The 15610-nt window shown below is 37.4% G+C and overlaps 1 protein-coding gene across 2 annotated transcripts in view; it reads right to left on the minus strand.

The window, feature by feature from the left end:
- Positions 1-2704: 2704 nt before the first annotated feature.
- TRPS1 (transcriptional repressor GATA binding 1) overlaps positions 2705-15610 on the minus strand; it is a 213190-nt gene continuing 200284 nt past the window's right edge. For both annotated transcript variants that reach the window (XM_041470622.1, XM_041470621.1), the window contains 2 exons: positions 14145-14267; positions 2705-9024 (listed from right to left, as the gene is read on the minus strand). In XM_041470622.1, the coding sequence (XP_041326556.1) occupies positions 7963-9024; positions 14145-14267 (1185 nt within the window). In that variant the 3' untranslated portion in view covers positions 2705-7962. The remainder of the gene's footprint in view (positions 9025-14144; positions 14268-15610) is intronic.

Below are 15610 nucleotides of genomic sequence, written 5' to 3' on the forward strand. Positions count from 1 at the left end.
TACAAATCATAAAAGACATTATTTCATTTCATTCAGAAATAAGGCCACAGCAGCTGCCTCTGAAAAAAATAAAAAAAAAGGCAAAAAAAAAAAAAGGAAAAAAAAAAAAAAAAAAAGAGAAAAAGGCAAAAATAGAAGCTAAAAACCCCGCATCTGTGGCAGATTTAAGCCATCTTCTTTACACAGTGTTGTAACCAAAGTCTTTTTGGTTTTCTTAAATGTATTCCTTTCCTATTCTCTTAAATAGTCGTATTTCTTCTCTGGCCAACTCCTGTGACACTGTATCAGCACTGATGGAGCTGTTTGGAGGTGGGTGACACAACTGTCACTGTATCAATCCCACCATGAAGCTGTCAACTCCACAGCAGCACGTGGAGCTGAATCAGACAGTTCCACTGACATGGCAAACACAATGTGTGAAAGACACTTCTATTCCTTTGGATGCGTAGGAGACACTTTCATTTACAGAAAGGACTCACTGACACTCTTGTTCTGCACACAAAGATTAGTCAGACTCTTCCTGGAAATCAAAGGAAGTTGGTGTCAGTACAAACTCTACCTCCACCAGGTTTCAGATGTCCCAACTGTCCAGCCTAATTGCCCATCACAGTTAAACTTCCAGTGAACAGTTTCACTGAGATTCTGGTCCTTCATTTTATATCCCCACTGTCAACAATCTTATAAAGACAGGTTTGTTTGTGATTTGTAATAAATAAGGTTGTAAGAAAACTAGGTCATTTCTAATAATAGAATACTCTTGAAAGAACCCCACTTCCCCTCTATATGGAATGAAGCACACTGCTTATTCATTCTGTCCATTTTCTACTGCATTCACACCTATTCTGATATTTACTTTTTTTTTTTTTCAATTTAAACTTTATAAATTTATAAATCTCATTGGATAAGGGTGAAGACCTGCTGCTAGCAGATACATTATCTTTTCTATTCTCAGGCTGTCTGAACTTGGGACAACAGAGTTTTGACCTACGTCAAGAGATGACAGTAGTTAAAAGGAAATAATCAAGGACCCTGGTGCTGGAACAAGAAGTCCCTAGATTCTTGGCACAAATTTAAACTTTATAATAGCTTATTAAGGCCTGATAACTATGTTGGTGTGCACTTACATGAGCTGCTTGTATGTGTAGCTGCTGTTGTAATAGAAAGGCATTAACAATGTAAGTAGACTATACAAATAGTGGAACTACAAAGGAACATTTGAGGTCATTAGCTCCTACAATTATGAGTTCACTTAAGTATCTGGAGATAGAAGTGCACAATTAAATATTTTTGAACTCTGATTAAAGGCATACTGCATTGTCAGGGGTAGTTTTATAGTTATAACACAATGGGATTAAATCTTGTTATTCTCAGAGGATGTTCTTATGTCATTCTAAAATTTTAACTCTCTGTACATTTACGAATTTTCTTTCTGTGTATACGTACATAGAGCTTTACATAATTCTTACATTGGTATAGATACTCTATACCAGTGTAAGAATATCTATATATATAGATAGATAGATAGACAGATATGGTCTTACACAATGTGTACTGACCAGCTTTTGTATGTAGCATCTTTTTCAAAATGCATATTTGATGTCTCCAAAACTGGTTCTGCTCATATATGAAAGCTGTTCGTTGTTTTTTTTTTTTTTTTTCCTTGCTACAGTTATTATTTTTATTAATGTCAGGAAATTAAAAAGAGACTGAAAATGCATAGGGTTTTACATCTGAATTCACTGGAAGAATGAGTCACAAAAGTTATTTTTGGCATGGTGCTTTTACAATTAAGCCCTAGAACATTTCTACTTTACCATCATAAACAGATTTTACCATTTTGTATTACTTTAAAACAATATTCTGTATGAGAATGAACAAGGTCTCAGCCATGGAGATGGTACAAAACCTATGCAGAAAGGAAATTACAGCATAAGGGAAATGATGGCTGGAGCCACACCACCCAGGTCTGTTAGCTCACCCAAACAGAAATGCCAGGCTGAGTTGATTTGGTCAGTGCTTTGGTTGGGACCTCTGAGGAAACCTCCAAGGTTGCTGAAGGAAGTGGTGGCAGCAACATTGTAGGTGGTATTCTCTGTTCTTGAGTCACCACTGCATCAAATAACCTGTGATGGGAGCCAGCAGGATTTCCTGGAAGAGCTGTGGGCATGATGTGAAACCACAGTCCTGAGTATCAGGAATTATTTCATGACCATCACGAATTTCATATGAGGAGTAGAACTGGTGAGCCTGGGTACCTGATCACATTTCGGTATCAGCCTTTCTTTCATAATTTTTCCAAGCTGTTGCAGTATTTTCTCTTCCTTGGGGTAGGAGAATAAAACCAGTAATGTCATGCCAGGATGATGGAGTACTGAAAAATGTTCAAACTCCATTATAAGAGACTTTTACTCAAATCCTGTCCTTAATTTGAATGAGATTTGGATCACATCTAGAGCCCTAAGTATAGAAGGACTGTGACAAGGCCAAAGTGTTCTTGAAGGACCTCTTCCCTTTTCATGCCTTTCCCATCTGAGCAATGCTGCCATTGCCTTTCAGCCATAACCACCAGCCATTACCCAGAGATGCTGTCAGGCCCCGTCGTGCTCCCAGAGCAGCTCCAGTCCAGACTGTTCTCCTCCCCAACCCCACTACGGTGTAGTGACACCATGACATTACATTCTCCCCAGAAACAACGACACAAATCTGATTTATAACTGGTGGTAAAACTTTATTATTCAAGTTTAGATGTAACAGACATCTTTGCTGCCTGAAGATTGTTTGCATAAGAAATACACCAAGAACATGTTTGTGAGTAGAAATGAACATGCACTATGAAAACCAAAAAACAAAACAAAACAAAAAAAACCCGAAACAAAACAGAACAAAAAACACATCCATGTGTTGTAAGGACAAAACATTAAGAGCCAGCATTCTAGAGTCAAATCAGGGCTACAAGTTTAATGATGGTTTTTAGCAACATGAAGTCATTCTTTATGAAGCAATTTTTTTTTCTTTTTTTTTTTTTTTTTTCCTTTTCCTGCTGGTGAATTTTCTATAAGCTAAATTTACAATGGCATTTTGAGATGTTTCCTTTTCTCCTGTTCTCCTACACAGAGCTCAGAGGCCAAAATGATAGGAATGGAAAACTGTGGTAGCTGTCAAGATGTTTTTACTTTACTAAGTATCATTTTGCTTTCCTAGTAAAGGAATTTTACTAAGTGTAACAAAGAATCAAATGAAATGGGTATTTATCTGGCTGTCAACTATTTAATTACTGTCTTTTATCCTCTTCAAGTAAATTGGGGTGTGTGTGATTACTACACAAGTAGCATCTCCCCAACTGCCAGCTTTCCAGAGTTGGCTGAACAAAATAAAAACTGTGAGGAAGAGGGTAGTGAGGAATCCTATTCTGAGGTGAGAAAATTAAGTAAATCATTTTACTTGGCCCATCTTAACTTTAGAGAAAAGTTTAGAAGGGATTTCTCACTTATCTATCACATTTGGGATATGCTGACAAATTGCTCACTGCTCTTTGCCAAGCATAACTGTCTCCACAGAAGCAGAAGGAAATATATCTACCCTTCTGGCTGCACAGAAGTGACCTTCTAATCTCCTTGGCTTTTCCCGACCAGTATTAGGAATTAGCATGTTAAGTCAGCCAAGAAAAATCAATACAGGAGCAAAAATGAGAATATATTTAGACATACTGGGCAAAAAGCAGATGGTAGACAACATCCTTAGCACATAAAGCAAGTAGTTATGACTACAAAACAACAGTGTCCAGTCCAAGGGTGGACTTGAAAGTCTGTCCCTGAACTGAGTACTAATCCACAGTTGCCAAATCAGTTTTTCCCATTGCACAATCACAGTTTCAGCACTGTATACAATTAGCATCAGTCACTTGTCCTGCTGCCCCTCTAACTGCAAGAATAATCTATTGCTCAGAGTGTGTCTCAACCTTTTGAGATGTCTCAATTTTCTCTTTCTTTAAAACTGTCACAATAGACAACAGTGCCTTTTTTAGGCCAAACCAAGATATTTGCATCCAGTGTCATTCCCCCTTTCTGCATAGTCCAATAAAAATTAAGGGAGGAGTTTCATCAGCACGGCGGCAATTAGGTGCAACACTTCTTTTGGAAAGCAATCTAAATTTGGCACCTGAACACAAACTGTGCTCTGGAACATCATCTCCTGCAGCATTGAGGGGGCAGCAGCCATGAAGTGACAAGCTGAGGGACAATCTGGTTTGCAGATGATGTCACAGGATGGCTCCATCTATAGAGAGAGTTACTAGAAACATTGTGCCTGTTCCACACCTGATTAGTGACAGGCACGACAAATCCTCTAGTTTTGAAACATCTACTTATTTGGTTGTCCAGTTTGAGATATGTTTTGAGATCTTACACTACCATTCCTTTAGTGAGAGAAGTTCACCACCTTGAAGCCACTGACAAATTGAGAACAAAGACTGATTGTTTGAAAGTCCAATTTTTAGTGCTGTAAGTTGATTGAAACACAGTGCGCGCAGTAATTACTGGTGTGTGCTAGCATTGGTTTCCATCTGAAAGTTATTAAATAAGATTATTCTTTTCCAGTGTCAGGATTTTTTTTCTTTTTATTAGTACCCATTGTGAGGGGGTCTGGAAGATGGATGGAGTCTCCTGTTTTTTGTTAAGAAACTAAACTGTGCTCCCCCTATCCCAATCAAAGAGAACAGGCTACAGCAAAATCCCATTTCTTAAAATGCAGAAATCTTAGAACATCTCAATATGTCATGGCAAGAACAATGAACTTTTTTCAAATTTTATTTGCATCATCTAGGTGTGCAATAGTAACATTCAAAGCTCTATCTTGTTCTTTGCACTCATAAGATTTCATTTCTCCTCATCCCCAAACCCTGATATGTGTATTTCCTGTTAATTTGCCTCCGCTTCTGAATTTAGCAAGAAGTGTTATGAAGTTCAGGGTAGTGCTCAAGTCTTACAATGCACATGTCCCTCTAAAATATTTTGCCATGAAGATGCAGCTTCTATCAATGAAGAAGCCAGAGGAACTGGTACGTCTGAAGTGAAGTCAAACCAGTAACTACTGAAAATCGGCAGGCAGCTACCTTTGAAGCCGATAAAAACCACTGCTTACTGAGTATAACATCTTCCTTGGAAAAGCTGAAAAGGACAGACACTGGACCCTGACGTAACGAAACGAGGGCAATCTATTTCAGTCCCCTCAGAAAAAAAAAAAAAAATAGAAACAGAAAATACCCAACAAAAATAAATCCACAAAAACCAAGTCAGAACTTATTATTGGAGAACAATAGTAAAAACATAACCAGAGTTTGTCACTGGTATCAAGATGGAGATTCATCTAAAAAATAGAAGAAGAAGAATGTGGCCCAACATCCTTTGCTAACCTAGAACACTACTGAAGGGTTACAGAACTCAACCACAGCAGATTGAGCGGGATGTTCCATAAGCTGCTCACCAGTAAAGAAGCAATGGGTGGAGCAGGAAGGAATGCAGCCTAATGCTGAACAACAGCCTGTCTGTGCCTAACAAATCAGAGAAACTGTGCAATAATGTTTCACCTCTGTGAAAATATAACACCTAAATACTGCCAAGGTCAGTGAGACCTTCGGTGATCAGCTGTGTAAGTGCCTCTCATGCTTGGTGATGTTTGTTGCCAGCTGCTTTAGGCACGTTATTTCTCAAAAGACTATCAAAGTGCTGAATATTTAGGCCAGTTCCTTCCTGGTTTTCCTTTTGCCAACCCCTATAAGACATTTCCTATCACCTCTCCTTTTATTTTCCACCTCCCTGTTTATCTGGTTAAGTATCTTAGTAAGTGCACCAAATACTAGAAGGGAGAGTGGTGAGACTCAGGTAAGTTAAATACAAGAAATTTTTTTTTTTTTTATGATGCTTTAGTTCAATTACATGAAAATCTGAGAAAGGCGGCATGTAAGTGAGATCAGAATAGGACCCTTTACATATAATCTCAAAAGAGGACTTAGTCCAGAGATATTTTTATAGAACATTTTAAAAAATAAAATGCATGAATGGAGAAATAAAAGACAACATAATATCAGAAAGACATTTTAAACTTCATTCGCTGCAACATTCATGAACCAGTTGAGCTACACCTGCCATCCAACCATAAGGAACTAAGACCCTGCACTGCGAAAAAGAAACAAACCCAAACAAAACAAAAAAGCAACTGTGTAATATTGTAAAAATGGAGTGCAATGCTACTACAGAATGCAATAAAATATCAGTGCTGCATCGTCAAACAGCACTTATCAAAATAATTTCTGAAATGTTTCTTCTGAAACACAGACAAAGCAATAAAAAGAGGATATATGTTTATCATTTTAAGCATAACAATGTGAGTTAAGAGCTTAAGAATACAAAAGTACTTGGAATGAATAGTGCTACCCTTTTTTCCTAAGTAGGCATAAAAATATTTTCATTTCCTTCTTGTTTTTCATACCATTAATATCAACAAATTTCATTCATTTCATGTTATCGTTTACAACTTTAATGCACACACACAGAAAAAAAGATACCTACTGCAATAGAAATAGTTGCTTCATTACCTTGTTTGCTACATTTGCAAATGTAAACAGCGAGGCAGAGCCAGAACTGACTCTAATGCATGATGGAATATCTTTGTTGCATACGTACACTGTAGAAAATAATTATTCAATATGTCAGGCACCATTATTTGAAATGTAATACATTAATATTTACTAGAAAAATAAGGTTTTTTTCTATTTGTTCTCCCAACTTCTTTAATGAAATAAGTTAATCTGACAGTGCATCCAGTAGCTTGTAATATCTTCTACATCCCTGTGGCAAAATAATAAACTACTGGTTGGGACACTATAATGAAAATGATTAAAGTCAGTTCTTGTACACCCTTGTAGCAAGCATGGAGGCTCGTCTAACAGCACCTTTAACCAATTATTTAATATTTAGTTATTTAGCCCTATTTCCCTGAGCAGTTATGCTGAGGAGCTTTCCCTTCATGGATAGTTTTTAAAAAGCTTTAAGTATTAAAAAGTACTATGAAGACATTTAATGCTACTTAGCAAAAGCTGGTATAAGTCTACTGAAGGGATTGACTGGTTTGTATAGCAATGTTAAGCCTGTGGAGAAGTAACCTTAGACTTTAAGGTTTAGAAATGTAATATATTAAAAATATATTAAAATAAAATACAGCAGGTTACCTTATTCTATGCAAATTAAACCTGGAATGTGGCTTCTGTATTAGAGAATTCACTTGCACAAAATGGTTTTCCTAGATTAAAGTGTGCCAGAAAGAATGTAGTGATAAAATGGTAGCTAAAAATCAGCTGAGTCTGAGAAACACATATATGACATTTCTGCCAAAGCTCTGAGGACAATGTGATCCTAAGGCATGTTGTAGGGCAGAAATTTGCCCAAATTAAAGAAAAGAAAATGACCTTTTAACTCTGTATATTTAACATGTCTAGTTATTATATACAATGTGCATATGTTCACTACACCCCTGCAGCAGTATATACATATACACATCTTTGCACACTTGCCAGTTATGTCTCTTACACAACAGCAAAGGTATTAATTGTCCAGTAAAATTTTCTCAAGGTTACTCGGCATGATTCACTGCATTCTGGCTAGCTTTGGTGGGCCATGTCCCACTGAATTATCTTCCTCCCCTTCTGGCCACCATCCAACTGTTCTTTTTTCTTGGTAACCCACTCATTTAAAAAAAGAAAAAAAAATAAAAAAAGAAAAAAAAGAAAAAAATAAAGGAAAAAATAAAGAATAAAAAGGAAAAACAAAAGAAAATAACAAGGGATTTAATATTGGATAAGGCATGCTCTCTATATGAAGTGCTTTATAGGTCTTCACAAGACATTACAAGCTATTGAATTCCCATCAAGGAAACCTATTTCTGTTTAATTGTGCTAAGTGCTAAGGTTTACTCTTTAGGTTTTCCATTCTTTTCAGCTTGTGCATTGTTCCTGTGTAGGCCCCTCTGGATGTGAGTTGTGAAGTCATACTTGTCCGTGCAAAGATGCTGGCATATGCTGCACTGGAAAGGTCCACTGTCACCATGGCAACTCATATGCAATGCATACATCACTTCATCCAGAAAGACAATGCCACAGTGCACACACTTGGTAGAAAGTTCATCTTGGGTACTTCTATCAACTTTCTCTGTTTTTACTACATTCAAGGGACCTTCATTTTTTACATTTGGTGGTGCCTTACTCTTTTCCTTGGAGGCACCATTTGCAGTTGGCCCAGGTCTGGAATGCTTTATCGCCAAATCTAGAGGAATGTCATTGTCTGATCCGACAGCTGAAAAATGAGGAGGCAGATTAAAGGTGGGATAAGGCACATAGTTTTGGCAAGGATTTGGTAGGCCAGGCACATGACTCAAGTAGTGTGGATTCCCAGGAACGGACAGCTTATATTTACTCCAGAATCTCAGCCAGTCAGCTTCACTCTGAAAGTCATTGTGTACAAACGGAAGTCCAAAGAGTGGGTACTGGTATTTTTCAATAGGGCTTCCAGGTGGAGAATAGTTTGGGTGTTTCACAGGTCTCATGTATTTTTCTATAGGGCTGCCTCTCTCTGAGCTTCCTTTCCCTTCTGATATCGATGAACTGTTTCCTGGGTCTCCAGTACTTTCCTGAGGACTTTTTATCTGAATGTGCAAAGGTTGCATCCTTTTGTGAATATCCAGAGTTTGGCTGACCAATATTGGCTGCTGAGCAGAATGGCTTTTAGTCAATGAACCTGTGGCCTCGTATTTACTGAGGCTGGGAAGCTGAATTTCTCTCTGATGACCTTCAGGTAAATGATCCTCTGACCTCCTCTCTAAGGGGCTTCCATTGACTTGCTCCTCACTGCTACCCCTCTGCTGTTTGTTTAGCTGCTCAGCCTGAAGTGCCTCCGGGTTAAGGCGCTTTCTTGTTCTTCTCCTAATGATCTGTTCACCATTGTTCTGTTTAATGATGTTTAAAGGCCTGGGAGTCTGCATGGAACACACAGAGAATGAACAAAAGGAAAAAAGAAAGACACATTAAACAAATCTGTGAGACCACGCTCATGCAAATTTATCTTTTCTTTTGTAAAGAGCTGTATTATAACAATGTTACAGGAATGACCAAATTTCAATCCAAATGCTCGTTCATGGCCCCTCATGCTGAAAGTAAACGATAAAATGGCTTATCAACCTGAGTCAACTGTCTTAGACATCCTGTACCTATTTACTTAAAAAGGCATGAAATATCCAAGCTGTCAAACCAGTTATTACCTCTTGCTCCTAAAAAATTCTGGGGGAGACATGTGGAAAGTGGGTGCTGAGAGCTGGGGGTGAGGCAGGAGATGCAAGGCCCTGTGCACCAGTGCTGTTCTGTGCATCGTGCCACCAGAGCTGCTCTCGGGCAGGGGCTCCCACTGGGACAAGAACTTACCTTCATACTCACCCTGCTCTGACATGGACAGAAAACACAAGCACACACAGGGCTTGCTGACACATAGCAAATGGGCTGCAGGTCCACTGTGTGCCGCGTGGGAAGATGGTGGCCAGAAAGGGACTAAGAAAGATGGAGAAGCCCAGGGAAACTCTGCACCAAAAGGTGTCAACTTCTTTGGTATCAACTCCCCCTCCTTCACCCCAACTGCATTGCTTTCTAAGTGTTACTGATGTACTACTAACTCATGAGGGAGAAAAGGCATCGGGCAAAAGGGATCTGTAAAGAAATAATCATCACAAAGAGGAAGTGGGAAGAACCAAGTGAGGACTTCCGTTTCCATTTGCTATTACCCCACAACAGCTCATGTTAAGTGGCCTTCTCAGAGAAGAAGTGAAAATATCTTTGTGTGGAAAACAAAAATGGTACAAGGAAAACAGCAGTTAGGTTTTCTTTAAAGGCTCCCGAAGAGAAAAGCAATAGTATCTGAATGACAAATGGTACTGCACCATCAGTATGTTTCTCTGCTGGGCAGATGGTAGAGCAACAAAAACTACCTAAAAGTCATTCAGTTTGGTGTGTTGGCAGCTGACAGTTTTCTTCCCAAAGGCACATAATCCTGTGTTGGCTGGAGGCCAGAAAAGTGCCCCCCACCCCAGTATTCTACTTATATGTTTATTTCGAAGTTTTAACATTGTTTTTAAAAGCAGATTTCGTTTTGGCTTACAGTCAATATCCAAAGTAATCCGCACCTTGGATGCAACTAAATTTTTAATATATTCATAACTTCAAGCTAATATGAAAACATCCACAGCTGGAAGAAAGAACACCCATTCTATTATTTGCAGAGATTTAGTCTGTCTTCAGTTGCCATATTCCTCTCCTTTCACTTATTTATTTTCCTGCAGTTGGCGTACTCTTAATGGTTAACTACATTTTAGAGCATGCAGCTATTTTTTAAGATTTTACTTTCTGTTAAAATGCTGAATCAGAAGTATATACACATTTTGATTTAGATTTTTAACAAGAGAAATTTAAATTTGGCCGAAAAACAGCACCTGAACCAGCCTCCTCACATAGATCAAAGTTGAGACAAAATCATGTTAAAAAAATTACAATATTTTCTATGTAAATTCTATTCAGATAAAGATTCTAGTCTGGCTAATCAATAGCAAATTAATATGGATAGACATATACTTTTTATTATAAGGTCTGTATAATCTCCTTGCCTTTTTATGACAATTGTAACTCAGATGCTGTGAGATCTTACAATGTTGTTGTTGCTCTTATTAAACATTAAACACTACAGACCATTTTTATATGGCTTCCAGACAACCCCTCAATATTTTGGAAATACTTTTAGTCTTACTCTTCATGCTACAGGTAGGATGCCTGATTATGGAAGCAGTTGAAAGAAACATCTTCCGACCTGACATTAGGGACCCTCACACACTTACTTGAGGCTCCAGCTATTCAAAGTTCAAAGTTATTGTAGGTTCAACTCAAAATTCTTCAGCTTGCCAATGGCTCATCTGATTAAACCAGCCCTTAGATGATTAAAACACACTCTTTAGTGGTGTAAATCTACTAATTTTCCTTATTTGTAGGAGTAAGATGCAGATAAAAATATCCTGTAGTTGGTTACAACCAAGGCAAATAGAAAATTTTAAGGTCACTTCTTGATTTTCAGTGGGCCTAAGTTTAGAATACACTGAAACATTACTAGAACTTTACTTTCAAAATGGCCTATGTCAGATCATTAATTATATGTTTCATGTAATATACTGAAGATGATCACAAATATTTCTGCCATCTTTGTATCAACTGGCACTCTCCCCACTCCAATAATATGAGTAACTGAAATAAAAAATTCAACAAATGATTCAATAAATTATTGTGATTAGATTTCTCAAATTCCATGGGAAAGTGGAGCCTCCTCTAGACTAATCCTAGAATATGCTGCAATTCTTCACTGAATTAGTCCAATGATGTTGTCAAGTAACCACCATGGAACAAAATATAGTGTTCCATGACCAAATTCAAGCTATTTAAAAATGAAGGACAGGACCACAATAATAATGGTCAATTTCACGAGTCTGGGGAGACAGCAAATGTGAATATTGTGTATATGTTTGCAGTAAGATGCATTTTTCACTAAAACTATTTTAATAATAGACTCTTGAATTATAATTACACTTTTTAAACATATTTGATTGCACTAAATGAGAGAAAGGTGAAAAATGTGGCAAGTTTAATGTCAATTACCCCTTAGATAGAAGGAACATTTTTGAAAACACACTGAAAAATTATTCAAGGGTATCATAGAAATAGAAATGCAACTTGTAGCAGAAATCACTACTATGTTAACATTTGTCAGTCACTGTCACCTAGTCATATCTGATAGATCAGAGATTTTTCTTCTTATTAAATAGAAGTGAAAAAGGGACCTTAGGCTTGCAATAACGAGGATGGTAGTCCTAGATAGTAACAATCCAATCAAAAGGGATTAAGAAATGTGCAAACTGCTACAGGTGAGTTTTACTCAGCAGTGTAGTACAATTTAGAGGAACAGGGGTTTTACAGAACTAAATTCTATTCACTTGATTTTTTTATAGTTTTGGACATTTCCCTAATAACTGCATCATCCTGGACCCCTTAATTCAAAACCATGTGTCCAATACATGACACATACTGCAATTTTTCCTGAACAGACAGGCAGACAGATAAAAGAAACTTTCATCTTTCTGGTGTCCATCTAAAGAGCATCCACGGGGCTGTCTCAAAAGGTGTCCCAAAGGAGAGATTGTTGAATTATTTCAGACTCCTACTTATAAAGGAGCCGCCATCATACCACAGCAGAGTAAGGCTTAATTAAATTCTTTTAATTTGTTAGGTCAAAGTTCAATTGAAGATATTAATGTCAAATATCCACTGAACGGCAGTTTATTGCCATACTTAAACTATGGAGCTGAGATAGTGCCAGCTTCTTGTTTTTGAGATGCATGAAATAAACTTTGATATTGTATTTCTAATAAATGTTGCTGGAAGTGCACTAGTTCATTCCTGCTGGTTCATAAGGATGATCCAAGTTGTGCTTGAATTCAAAACTGATTCTTGTAGCTTTCATCTATTCAAAAAGTAATGTTGAAAATCATGGTAAGATCCAACACTACAGCTGAGAAAAGTACACTTAAAAAAGGGGAAACAGAGTCTACAGATGGAATTTCTACAAATAACCAGACTCAAATGTGAAATTAAAAAACCAAACTGTCCTTCTTAAAATCTTTGTGGGTGTTCACCACTAATCAATTTCCTAAAATTCGATATTCTATCTACAATTTTGAGAGGTGTCCAGGAAGATGTTACCTGGGGCAAGACCCAGCCAAGATGCTTGCCAAGACCATGCATTAATTCATCTTCTTAGATATTATTTGATAGTATTTAGATATTACTTAGATATTAGTGGCCTATGACTGGGCTATTCTGGGCCTTAAAAACAGTGAGTGACCCCAGAATGACACATATGGCAAACAGAGCCAACCCTTCAGACTGGTGATGGTCATGCTGCTTTTGAAAATTGTAATTTTTATATTGTTCTAGTAAGTGGGCTGGTTTGGCAGGATGTTGCGTAAACAGGATTATTGTATGGGCAGTGGACAAGACCATTGAGAAGCTTACATTTCAAATTTAATTTCTGCAAAACATTTTTTAAAATGCACACTCTTAGTCACCACATTTATTTCTGAGTTAGGCTCTAAGCCTGATCTGATACACTGCCCTGGCAAACTCCCAAAGACTAGCCCAGTTTCCATTTCTGAATAATAGCAACACTTTTTAATTTCATAGGAATGTTGTAAAAAATAATTAATTAGTCACCTGACTCTCCTATGTGTGCCTATTAAAGACAGCAAGGATAATATTTAACCAGTGGGTCTTAACCTGAAAGATTCCAGGCATTTTGACACTGATCCAAGGGAACACTTCAGCATGGCTTTCCTGGACCTGGACCAGAGCATTCAACATCTTTCAGGATCAAGACAAGTGTCAATAAGATGAAAAGCAATATAGACAGACCAGGATTATTATTTATTCTCTGACTGATCCTGAGGGATGGTGAATTTTCCCCTCACTGAGCGATGAGTGCCTTCAAGTGAATAGCTTCCTTGTTGAGATATTTATCTTCCAGCAGACTTTAAGAACTGTAGAATAAAGAACACAAAATCCCACCACCCCATATCTCCAGGCAATTTACGATCAAGAATAAAGGAGGTAAGAGATGTCAAAGTATACAAAAATTGCTTCGAGATCTTTAATATAGATGTGATGTCTAATTTCAAGAATTTTGGTTTTTCTAGGACTCTAGAATTTAGAGAGCTTTCATCACAATATGTCATATGTCTTGAAGAGCAATTCCCAGAAAAGAAGTAATTTTCCCCTTATCTTGTATCAAAATAATTAAATGCATCACTGGTGATCTCAAACACATCTACTCACAGCATCCCAGGCTGTTTCATAATGAATCACAACTGATCCCAAAGTGACCATTCTGCAAAACCCTGTTAGGAAATTAACTGCAGGCCAGGGAGTGGTACTAATCACACAACCAGGCAAGACCACAGCTGCCCAGCTTAACTGTGCAGCTCTTTTTCTGCTGAACAAACCAGTAAGTTCTTCCTACCGAGTGGAGCTTCTGGTAGAGGCCACACGCGTTGCATACATATCCACCATTCGCATTCTTCCGCCAGAGAGAGGTCTTTGTGGTCAGGCAATTGGCACAGAAAACACCCGAGCCTCTACGTCTCTGAAATAGGGAAGAAAAAGGGAAAAAAAACAGGTCAGAGGTGAGTCACATGAGCTGTGGAGTTAGGACAAATCAACACAGGAGTTTTGTCTCTAGACTGGCAACAATGACAGTATAAAACCACACTGCCCATAATGAGGTCAGGTTCAATTGTGCTTAATAGGCACCACTGATTTTCATTATAATTAACCCCAGAGTGATGGATGAGGTGTGTGAAACACCAAAGCCTTTTCAGAATAACAACTTTAACTTTTTGAACTTCAGGTTTTGTGCATTTAATGATGGTTTCTAAAAAGCAAATTCTGAAAAAAAAAAAAAAAACCTTGGAAGCTGACAGAACATTCTCTAAACTCTCCTGGTTTCACAACAGATTATTTCTTTTTAGCTAGCTTTATTTAAAAGTGTGATTGGTAACAAGAATTCGGAACCACAACCACCACCACCACCAGACAATTAATTACAGTTTGTACCTGTCTCATACTAATTCCTTTAACAGTGATTATATTTGAATACATGATACTGCATTTTCCACTTATTTCTGAAATCAGTATAAGCTACCATATATTCCTACAGCACACTATGGACAAATAAAAGTACAATATTCATGAATGAGACCTCTTCTGAACTTCAAATGAAGTCCCTGAAAACACTGTGTCATCGACAGATAGATTTATTTATTTTATTTTAGTCAGGCGAAGAAGGGCACAGTAAAGCTTCCCTAAATACAAATTGATTTTAACCAGACTGAGCTGTGTATTCGTCAGCTTTCATAATGATCCAGGAATATTTAAAAGTAGGCATGTTTATGAGTATTGCTCATTAAATTTTTTCTGTGGAGTAATGATTTCGTTAAACTTCTCATTTAAACAAAAGTCAGGCTGTGTTTGTGGGCCCAAATACTAATAAGCAGGAAATGGAATTCTTTTGCTGAAAAGAAAATCTGAATTTTAAGTCTGTTCCCTTTTTGCAAAGGGAAAAAACGACCAGTAAGAAACCTTCACCAACTAAGATAAGAATGAGTGAGTACAGGGAAAACAGTCTGGGTGAAAACTAATTTTATTATAAATTAAAAATTACTAACACTATAAGTAAAAATTTCAGGGTTTCATAAAATTTAAGTAATTTATTTAACTTTAGTTCATACTGAAGAAGACTGGTGTTCATGCCAAAAAAATACAATGGTTATAATTGTACTCTGATACATTTCAAATGGAAAGCTTTCTGCAGACATAATTTTGGCTTCAAGACTGGAACACTTTCTTGGCATTGAAAGGGCATTTGATTCATCGGGTGTTTCACAATGTATCACTAAAAAGACCTGGTGAGCAGCCAGTTCCCTATAG

Source organism: Pyrgilauda ruficollis, unplaced genomic scaffold, assembly GCF_017590135.1.
Source record: "Pyrgilauda ruficollis isolate IOZ18807 unplaced genomic scaffold, ASM1759013v1 scaffold25, whole genome shotgun sequence".
Lineage (NCBI taxonomy): Eukaryota > Metazoa > Chordata > Aves > Passeriformes > Passeridae > Pyrgilauda > Pyrgilauda ruficollis.